At 35.4% G+C, this 10,812-nt stretch overlaps 2 protein-coding genes across 2 annotated transcripts; one reads left to right on the forward strand and one right to left on the reverse strand.

The window, feature by feature from the left end:
• Positions 1-51: 51 nt before the first annotated feature.
• On the reverse strand, positions 52-4,991 carry LOC144453244 (eukaryotic translation initiation factor 3 subunit K-like). Its single transcript, XM_078144515.1, has 7 exons — positions 4,932-4,991; positions 3,665-3,763; positions 3,143-3,263; positions 2,590-2,664; positions 2,006-2,072; positions 1,073-1,276; positions 52-603 (listed from the first exon to the last, which is right to left on the reverse strand). Exons 1-7 carry the CDS (start codon positions 4,988-4,990, stop codon positions 569-571), a joined length of 660 nt encoding a protein of 219 aa, XP_078000641.1. The 5' UTR covers position 4,991; the 3' UTR covers positions 52-568.
• A 109-nt stretch (positions 4,992-5,100) lies between these two features.
• Positions 5,101-8,899, forward strand: LOC144453251 (uncharacterized). Its single transcript, XM_078144524.1, has 4 exons — positions 5,101-5,273; positions 6,177-6,574; positions 7,344-7,456; positions 8,273-8,899. The coding sequence occupies exons 1-4, from the start codon at positions 5,218-5,220 to the stop codon at positions 8,522-8,524; spliced, it is 819 nt and encodes a 272-aa protein (XP_078000650.1). The 5' UTR covers positions 5,101-5,217; the 3' UTR covers positions 8,525-8,899.
• Positions 8,900-10,812: the final 1,913 nt, after the last annotated feature.

Genomic DNA, 10,812 nt, shown 5'->3' on the forward strand with positions numbered 1-10,812 from the left:
TTGTTTTGCTAAATAAACGATTAACATAAAGAAAACATAAAGTGAGTGTGTAGTAGCTTTATTTCTGAAAGAATTCTGTCAACATAAATGTACAGGTAACAACATGTATGTTCACACCTTCAACATAAATGTACAGGTAACAACATTATATTAAAACCAAATGATAGAAATTGTAACGTTTTACAAACATTTCCAGCCTTAGGTTTAAAATGTTTATGTTTTTGTCCAAGAAGGAGCTTTCTTCCAAGGCTACTTGAGATTAGTTGACTGACATTTGGCTTACAGTTGGGAACTTTTGATCAAAGTATAACTTAACATAGGATGAAAGGGGACTTAGCTTGTATCTGAATATACACTATTCAAGCTTTGAAACTGGAATTGACAATTTAACAGCATGATTCAACCTGTACTCATAGGTGAAGACAATATCATGTGAAAAGTGGCAAACACTTCATGAACAAGTTGACATTATAAAGTAAGTTCCTCTTTATGGTTGGCTTTGCTCTGGTTTCACTTTGAAAATCAAAGTAAAAAGAAATAGTACAGATGATGATGATGACGCTGGTCTTCAGTGGGATGCAGCAGCCATAATACCAGCAACACCTGTGTGGTAGAAAAGAACAGTGGATAAGATTGGATGTAGACACATATTAGTATGTATATAAGAGACAAAACAAATTACCATGTATGCAAATTAGATGAAATCTCTTGTTCCCCACATTCATGACCTAGACTAAAAGATTCATTCATGTGGGCATACTTATCACTCAGTTCATTGTAAGGGACTGAATGAACAGGAGTAACCATAACAGTGAATCTGTCAGTCTCCTTTACCATGATGGCATCACAGCATATATCAATTCATATATAGTATGATACACCTGTATGAATACAAAGGAAGTAATCTTCTATTTCTCACCTTCTTGATCGAGACAAAGATTATTACTTTCCACTCTTAAATTATGCTAATTTCAGTAAAGTTTATGGGACATCTGAAAACATATATCATAAAATCTTGAAGCTCATCTCTGATGTACATATATTCAATAACATTGAGTGAAATTTCACTTACTTTCAAAATCAATTTTCTCTGTGATATTTTTAGATTTGACGTTTCCTTCTTGATTGGCAATAAATACTTTCTGTCCCTCTGCTTCTGTCCAGCCATACTTTGTCATCCATTGCTTCAAATCTGCATGGGATAGTTCACCTAACAACTCAGCAAGTACATCTTTATCAATTATCTGGTATGTGATACCAACCACATGACATATATCTAGTACAGAAAGAATGGAAAACATGTCAGTACATGTATTTACATTTGAAAAAATTTGTTCAAAAAGAGCTGAAAAGTGGTTTTGTTATGACCATAATTTACATACGAGGCATGTCTTAGGGAGAGGTCAACGAAGAGGTCGGCCAAGGTAACATTGATGAGGTAAATAGCCAAATAGCCAATTACAAGAACATGTCAATATGTTAAGGACACTAACACTAGCTATTATCATTTGAAAGAAGGCTATGGCTATTCTGCACTCATTTGCATTAGAATTCTTTACTTCAAGTCTAGGAGTGGAAATGACAACAAGATAGTGAACGTCAAATCTCTGGGCTAGTAAACGTGACTATGGAGAAACCATTACTGAGACTTGCTCGTTATATTTGCTCAAGGTATGCTGGCCACCAGGATGGCTGTTGTCACCTGGGAGTTACCGTTTACCTTTTAACCTGTCATTGGTTTCATCATCTGACCTTCCAAATGATCACACAGTAGAGGACCTTACAGCTAAACTACATCATATGACCATTGAGGTTTGATCTGATTGCATCTGTAGTCAGCAACATGATTTCCAAGGGTCTATTTCCTATGACTCTAAAACCTTACCTACAGCAGACACAGTGTGACACTATTTTAATACCACATTTAGCAACAACAATCTTTTCTTAGTTTGACTTTATAAACAATAAAATGGTACAAATTTATCACTTATTACATTATACTTACACTTCCTGATAGAATCTGGCAATCCTACAATACCCATTATCAGCTCTGGATTTACAGTAATTTCCGTCTAAAAATACAATATCAGGATATAAAAAGCAATGTCATATAGCTGGAAAAATTCAAGGTTCAATAGCAAGTCTCGTAATTATATCATACATTCATTGCCTGGGTATGAGGGCACTAGAAGACATGTATTACCACCAGGGCTGTTCTGCTGTAACTATTTCCCGCAGCTGAAAGCATGAGGGGTAATATGATGTCTACTAGTGCCCGAATAAGGCCAGACAATAAGTGCTTAATATAACACATCATATTCTCAGGCACATATTCTTCCTATAGTCAAAGCAAATCCCTGATATGACTTCCGTGCTGTGAATATTGCCTCTGGGGAAAACAGTGCCCCTAAATAAATTGGTCACTATGGGTCAATAGTCAAAGCCATGTGATACACTCTAAACCAATCACTGAAGGCTATATGAACATGATGTGTTAGCGATTCAGATCAGATAATACCTGTCATGCTCCAAACTGCTATGCACCTTTAGTCATACTACAAACATTAATAGCGATTTATAACAACTTACCCAGAACTTCTTAAACTGACATGTTTCTAATAAATCATGAAGGTGAAGAATTTTCATAATTTGGTCTTCTTGTTGCTACGTGATCAATGTTAAGGTAAACAAGTACATGATTAAAAGTACTAGAGGGGAGTATTGTGGAATGCTAAAAAAATGATACAATTATTTGATGGGGATAATCTACACAAATTTTTCTATACAGTATTTTTTTTTTCATATGTGAGTGTCTAGTTCAGGTAGTTATGTTTTCCATTGTTTTCCATATGGTCTCAGTGTTATTGGTTTCTTCTCATCAGATGTACAGCCATTACAGGTTGGAAGAACAGTTTCATATTGTCTTTTTAAGTTGATGTCAGTTTCCACATCCACTATTTCTTGCGAGACTTCACAATTTCGCGATTTTATTTTTTTTTCTTGAAGATGGTAAATCATGTTTAGGGTTGGCGTGAAAAACTAGGTGGGGTCGGGTAACTGGAACCAAACATTTTTTTTTGTTAGGCCTAACAGAAAAATCTCACAGCTGCTATTTCTACACTAGGTATAATTTAAAGGATACATGTGCTTCACCGATGAGACATTTACAGAGCACAAAGTCTGTATGTGGTAGGTTGGTTAGTGCTTTCAGTAAAATCTGTGCTGTCACATTGAGCTGAAAGTACATGGGGTTGAACTGGTATCTGAAATAGTAGAAATAGAAAGCAAGTTGAAATTGAATAAAACTTATTAGATCATTATTCTGTGAGATACAACTTGTCTTGTATCACCCTTCACTTTTTAAAGACTAAAAGATTATCAATTCTAGAAGATGACACATCTAAGACAACCAAAACAACTGATAGAAAATTATTGGCACAAATAAAAAACTTTCATTACCTTCAAACTTACTGCAAAGATATTCATACCACTCATTCTTTTCATTCCATGTCCAGTTTTCACATCCACAGATTCTATCATATTTAGCTGCTTTATTCAAAATCAACCCTAATACTAATTTTGCAACTAATATCTGCATTGAGGGTACTACATAAAATACAAGCCATGGATTTTGATTGTTGATGTTTTTTGTTTCAGTACTTACAATTTTAAAACTGCCAGATTAGCTTCTAAATCATAGGCATTTTCTTTTGTTTGTAATTCCACGTATCGTTCAAGAGTTCCTAAATTTTCTGGGTTGTACCTGGAAGAGAAAGTTAACAAGTTTGAATTGTCAAGTTAATCCTTGTCAAAACCTTCAGTAATTGTAATATTGAGGGTGTGTTAGTTCAGAATTTACAAGGTATAACAACAGAATACCTAAGAAGAAAAAATCAACTATGACAACAATTCAACCTGTTTTTATATAGAGTGGAATCAACATGATTTATGTCCATTCTGGTCCGTGGATCATCTAAGGGGCTGGTGATCAAACATCACTGGACAAACTCATCACATGTAACTAGATAAACCCATGAAATATACAGTGAAATGTACATGTATGCTGTGTACTGTGCACAATGTTTGGAGGGGTATCAAATTTTGAGACGTTAATCTTTTTCTTTAATGAATTGATGAAATAAAATGAGAGGAAATTTGATAACTGTGAGATTATCAATGTTTTAGACACAAACTTATTAGCAAGTTTTCTATTGAACTTGATCCATGGAAAACTGAATTTCATAATATTTAACAAGTTTATAGATACTTTGAACATATCTTATGATAATAAGCTACTACAATTGATGCTTGCAGCAGTTACTATAATTATCATAGTGAAATAAAATTCCTGATTCCAATTTAAATAAATGTAAGCACAGACCACACAGGTGCCAATATTTTTATGTCTATATTTGATGTCTCCATGGTCACATTATATTTCATTTAGACAAAATGTTGCAAGAAACTGTATTCATTCAATCTTGTTACCTTTACGTGTTATTTTTTATCATTTCTATGAGCCATGAACGGTAATTTGAAATGGGTTGTATCACGCGTTCTTGTCTGGCGAGTCACAATATTGTATTAATTAATTGTATTCTAATGTTTTTATTATTGCAATGAATCATCATCATGGATGAAGATATATACAAACTAATGGGGTTCAATTTTCATTAAAGAACAACAACACATCTAGAGTAGTAAGGAACCCGTGTCTTTGTGAGAAAGGAATACTAGTATACTAGAACTAGAACTACTGCATGTCATGCTTGTGTTTACAATACAAATTACAATCGTTGGCCAAATCTGTCATATGTTATAGTTTTAGTTAAGCTAAAGGCTCCTACGGTGATTAGAAACTACGTTATGTAAGCTTGAATTACTGTATATTATGTCGAAATGACGTATGGATATGTTGAAAACTCTCGTACCTATCAATTCCTTTCAGCAGTGAGGCAACATTTCTCCGCATGGCCAAAAGGTCCGCCATTTTGATTGGAAAGGACGCCAACTAACGATGAACTTAGAAAACGAAAGAGTAGCTCGCCAGCTGTAGTTGAAAGTAAGAGAGGCAGCTATGGCAACACAGGTCAACAAAATATGGCGGACGTGACACTGGCGGTAGCACGAACTTGATGGCACTTAGCAGTTAGTAACACATACGTCGTAGATGCATGCCTTTGATTGATACAACAGGTTTTAACGATTAATGTCAACATGACTTTGTACATGCCCCCGATGTCAAGGAAGAAGAAAATCGACGATCATTACGAGTAAGTATAACGGTTCGATGGGCCGCTGTTCTTCATGTTCTTTTCAGAACTTCGAACGAACGTGTAACTAGCCTTACACGTACAATGCATATTTAATATGTAATTCCAGTGTATTGTGTTGTGTCAATTGTTGCGTTGCGCTAATCGGAATTGATTTGCAAATGTGAATTCAGCCCTAGAATTTGTTCAACTATCCTACCTCCGTTATCCTACAATCACACATCGAGTATGTGAATGTGATGGTTGATTTGTTGTAATCCGATTCTAATCTAAACATTTCCACGTGCTTGACTTCACAATTAATTTGTTATGTTTGTAAAAAGTGTGAACTATGTGCTTCCTGTACAAAACAATCAACCCTTTCAAAAAGCTTAATGAGATTTTCATAGTCTCACTTTCAGCACAGACAAGTAAGAAGAGGGCATAGAGCCTCAACCAACGTTAGGGTCTGTGTTTCAGGGTATATTTTATTTTTAATTGATATGATGGGGATTTGTGTTAAATATTGTTTTTGCCTTTCATTTTTAGATTCAAATATATCTTGATGAAAAGATAACTCACTTTATCTTCTACAATATACATAATATTATGTTCCATCTCATTCATATATATATATATATATATATATATATATATATATATATATATATATATATATATATATATATATATATATATATATATATATATATATATATATATACTATGTCAAATATATAAACAATGTTTTTCAATTTTGTTAGATGTATGGAATTGTAAATTTGTAGTGTTACTGGGTTTGTTTGTTTGTTTTGTTGTTGTTTTATTTGTTACATGTTTTGTCTTATTTTCTTGGGGATGACATAATGTCAGACATGTCTTCTGAATACTATAATTTGTAGTTTCCCTTCAATTCCATTCTAGCCCCGACAGTCGTCGAGTTTTTAACACAGATTCAGAAGGCTCCAGTCCAACGGGAGAAACTCACTACAGTTCAACACATCATGGTAAACAACGAAAACAATGGCACATGAGACCTTTATCTCCGGATAGAAACAACAGACCCCATCCTGGTGATGTTGGCTTTCTTCGTCAAAATGTGGCTCTGCTAAATGAACCAATCTGTTATGTGGATACCAAGGGTACAAGACGGGAACAGTCTGATTGGTGGCCATCGAGGACATCTAGTGAACCAATGAAAAAACCAACCTATAGTAAAGCATCTACTATGAGATCAGATTATGAATATTCAGACAAGTCCAAATCAGCTGGACTGACGAGGCATGGCTGCAATCCTCATACGGATGCTGCTCATGGTATAGGTGAGTGTAACTTTGTCAGTTGTTGTTTTAATAAGTGTGAAGAACACTGTGTAAAAAAAAATCTGTTCTTAACAAAAGAATGACAATTTTAATCATTTTAGATCCACTGATAAGATGGTACTAATACAAGATCATGTGATTCAAACATTAGGGTTTAAGGACCTCATTCATGACTCAATGTTTCAAATGCAAAAAAAAATACATAAAAAATATAAATGGTATGAGACATGTTTAGCGCAATTTAGTATGGTGTCGTCAATTAGTACAAACTGTGATTACTACCTTGATAACTGTAAAGTGCATCATATGTTAAACTTCTCAATCTATTTTATTTTATTTTTATTTTTGTGATGGGAGCAGTGGTTTTCTTTTTATGCCGACAATGACATACACACAATCACACACAATTTTACAGAATTCCACTCAGGTTTGGGACTGCTTGGCAGGGCTTAGTGTTGCACGCTCCATATCACATTGCTGTGGAACTGTCACGGTTGGCTTGTGAGTGAGACACGGCTGAGTGATACAGCCAACCCATTAAGTCTGTAGAACACTCACCCTGGGTTTGGGTCGGTCACAGAAAAAATCCCCTGTTTCCAGTGGGATTTAAACCCATGACCTCTCGACAGTCAGACTGCTAATTCCGAGTGCTATTTGTTTGTTGCTCAAAATCATCACTGTGTCTGGGTAAACAAGAACATTATTATCAATCTCCAAGTCTGTGTAAGAATTTCAAATCAAAGTGACATTTTCGTCATTTGTATTTCAGTCCCAATAAATGGTCTTTACCCAAAGAAAGGACCAAGGCTATTGGTTGAACACATCTCATATGAACATCAGTATGACAGTAGGAATTCAGCCAACAATCCAGTCAGAGGAAAGGTAAGGGAGTAGTATGTAATGGTAAAATATAGTTTACTGTGGAACAGTAGCTTGGAAACGAATGTGACATTTCGATCCGTCTACTACAGACTTTGATCACGCAATGATTTAAGTATTCGACGTTACTGTCTTAGAAACCCCATCATAAGAGTAGTACATTGTGATAAGCCTATATCACATTGATTGTATAGTGTGTAGCAGAGTTTTGTATTAACATGATATACACCTTGCCAAATAAACTCTTTAAATTTTTGCTGTTACTTTCTTCATACATGTAAAAACTCCAACCCATAAGCAAGAACAAAATGAGGTCCCCATGCAAATTTTTTCAAAATAGAAGACAAAATGTTATCAAAATTGAGTCAATATTTTAGAATCCAATATGGCCGCCAAATCCAGTATGGCCACCAAATACCATGTTAACACTATGGGGAAAATAAAAGACTATGGATGTCCTTGAAAACAAGATGGTGAAGCTGAAAATTTCTTTTCAGCCTCCAGCATAGTCTATGCTTCCATATGGCAAAATTTGGCGAGATTTGAAGAACTTTGATTTTACCTTTACACACACATAGATTGAGTAAAACCACCTGTTGAAAACCATGATTGTATACTATACATTATGTACAACTTTAACTTATCATCATTACAGATTATATGCACATTAATTTTTTTTATCCAATTCCAATTCATAAATTTTCCCAACCCTCCCCTTCCAACCCCACTCCCACCCCCACCCCATATCCCACATCTATTTTTTAAAATCATTACAGTACCCATTACATACTTACATAATTGTCTTCTGTTTCTCTTCAGCGTCATGGTAGTTTTGTATGGGATATTCTGCACCCCGTAAACCCTCCTGCAGACTATGTACCAACTCCCCCATCCTCCTCTGTGACATCCCCACATGCGTCTTCAGGAACTTTAAATCTACCATCTATGTCCACACATGTAAAAAACCAAAGCTCACAACAAGGAACACAACAGAATGGGTCTTTGAATTCACCAATGTATGGTGATGGCAGACCAACGGCAGGGGCTGGTGGCATGCCACCTGTTGCATAGGCATAGCTAAAATATGCTGGAAGAAGTTGCCATAGAGATGAAGATTATTTCACAGAGAATTCATTCTCGTTAGAAATCAGTCAAGGCCAAAAAATAAAAAATAAACTTGTAGACGTTTGAGTATGCATGCTATAATAACTGTTGACGTTATGACGTGGTGTGCTAATTGTGCATGCACAAGTTTTAAAGTTCCATAGGAATTGACAAAGTCAAGGTAATCTGAAATATCTGGTCAAGCTGAACAAAGACTTAATGCCTGTGAACAAACTGATGTATTGCCTTTTGATATTCTGGTATTATTTGATTTTGCTGTTATTGTGCACAATCAAATATTTAGCAACATTGTTGTTGTCTGAAGTGTAGAACACAAGTTTGTACAGGTATCACAGTGTGTTTGTACTTAATGTACATACATGCATTTATTTACAATAAAAGATTTTTTAGAAGCTCTTTATTTGTGTTATTTATGATCACTTATTTTCAATTGGCGAGTGTATGTAGCTATATGTTTATATGTAGATGTATGTATGTATGTATGTGTGTATGTATGTATGTATGTATGTATGTATGTATGTATGTATGTATACAAGATGTATGGATGGATGGATGGATGTATACAAGATGTATGGATGGATGGATGTATGTATGTATGTATGTATGTATGTATGTATATGTGTGTGTGCAGATTAGTCTTGAGAACATGTGTGTATGACAGTATTGTGTGTATATGTGTGTGAGGTGAGGGGAGTGGGGATCGCTGTGCCATTCATGTTTACACATCTTTAGACTAAGCCCATTTTTATTTGTTATTGTCTTCCTTTCAAGTTTCAATCATGTCACATGTGTACATCCTATACACATATTGTAGTAAAGTAATGAACTTGAAGTCAGTGACACACAGTTATCCTAGGTGGAGACATCCCATGTATCTATATTTCAATTTGGTTATTAGTTAGTCTGTCAGGCCTACACAACTTTCATGCTTCAAGTTATCATCATTATTGAGATATGATCCCAATGTCTTCAATAATCCAAAGCAGTGAAAATCTTGGGGGTGGGGGGGTGGGGTAAATTTGTATATAGTTTTGGTTGCTAAACCGACGGTCCTTTACAAGCCGGGGGATAGTGTGGTGGAACTCACGCCAATAGGACTGGGAAAAAGAAAATGAATGCTGCCACCCATCTCCACCCCTCTCCCTTCCCCTATTATCTAGGTTTTATTTTCACGAACTTGCAAGTTGCAATGCTGTAATCGCTACTTTATACGTTACTAAATAACATTGACATCATGTTCAATGACCGTGACCCTGAATTGTTTGTGGACATTCCCAAATGACAAGTATGTCTTAACTTGTGAAGGTGTGCGCTTTACCTGTTTCCACTGCTATCCATTGAGAGAGATGTGTATCGAAGCCCCGGCGTCTCTGGAGATGTGATAACTTAAAATCTATTTCATTCTCATGAGCCGCGCGTGCGTGCGTGCGTGCGTGTGTGTGTGTGTGTGTGTGTGTGTGTGTTGGTCACGTAGTTGCACGTAAAACATATATCTACAGCGTCCATGGTTTGGTGGTTTATGCATGGACAAAATCGATATTAATCAATGTTGAGATCCACACTATAAATAGCCAGACTTGGGGTTCGTCATATATTCATATGTATTTCCAGACAGACGACATAGTGGGGATGTCATGAAATGACGGTGGGAAAGGGGGAAGGGGGTTATTGTTTTCATCAATGTAAAAAAGGAGGATGCCTTGAGAAGTATGTCTAGGTGCAAAAAGCAGAGGATCAAGAAAGTTTTATTTTCATTTTTTTTAGACTGCCATTATAATACTGTAGTTTCATCATTACCATCGTTGCAAGTGGCTGTGTCTAAACTACAACTTTTGTAGTTTTTTTACAGCTCGGTCAATGGTCCTACCAAAGAACTAAGCTTTTTTGTCATCAACATTTCCACAGGTAAGATTTGTGTTCTTTCTTTTCTATTATCTATTTATTTATTTCATTTATTGATTTATATATTTATCTATCTATTTCATACGAAGTCAGAAGTCGGAAGTCAGAAGTCAGAAGTCCCTTCACGGCTTTCGTAAATTTCAACCCTTTAGAAACGCTAAAAAGTCTCGACTACGCAACAGCTACAATATTTACACTTCTCTCCTTGACTCTTTAAAAAATCATCCTAAAATTTGTTTTGCTTCTTTATTGTTGTTGTTGCTGTTGATGTTGTTTTCATTAATGAAATCTTCAATGATAAAAATGAACGGAACTTTTAATACCTACCTATC

The sequence above is a fragment of the Glandiceps talaboti genome (assembly GCF_964340395.1).
Source record: "Glandiceps talaboti chromosome 2 unlocalized genomic scaffold, keGlaTala1.1 keGlaTala1_2_unloc_1, whole genome shotgun sequence".
In the NCBI taxonomy this organism is placed as follows: Eukaryota; Metazoa; Hemichordata; class Enteropneusta; family Spengelidae; genus Glandiceps; species Glandiceps talaboti.

Coding starts and splice junctions, on each gene's coding strand:
- LOC144453244 (XM_078144515.1), bottom strand. CDS start 4,990: ATGGCGGACCTTTTGGCCATGCGGAGAAATGTTGCCTCACTGCTGAAA. Junction 3,264..3,664: donor AATCTGGCAGTTTTAAAATT/GTAAGTACTGAA, acceptor CTACTATTTCAG/ATACCAGTTCAACCCCATGT. Junction 2,665..3,142: donor GTCTCATCGGTGAAGCACAT/GTATCCTTTAAA, acceptor TTGATCACGTAG/CAACAAGAAGACCAAATTAT.
- LOC144453251 (XM_078144524.1), top strand. CDS start 5,218: ATGACTTTGTACATGCCCCCGATGTCAAGGAAGAAGAAAATCGACGAT. Junction 5,274..6,176: donor AAAATCGACGATCATTACGA/GTAAGTATAACG, acceptor ATTCCATTCTAG/CCCCGACAGTCGTCGAGTTT. Junction 6,575..7,343: donor GGATGCTGCTCATGGTATAG/GTGAGTGTAACT, acceptor TTTGTATTTCAG/TCCCAATAAATGGTCTTTAC.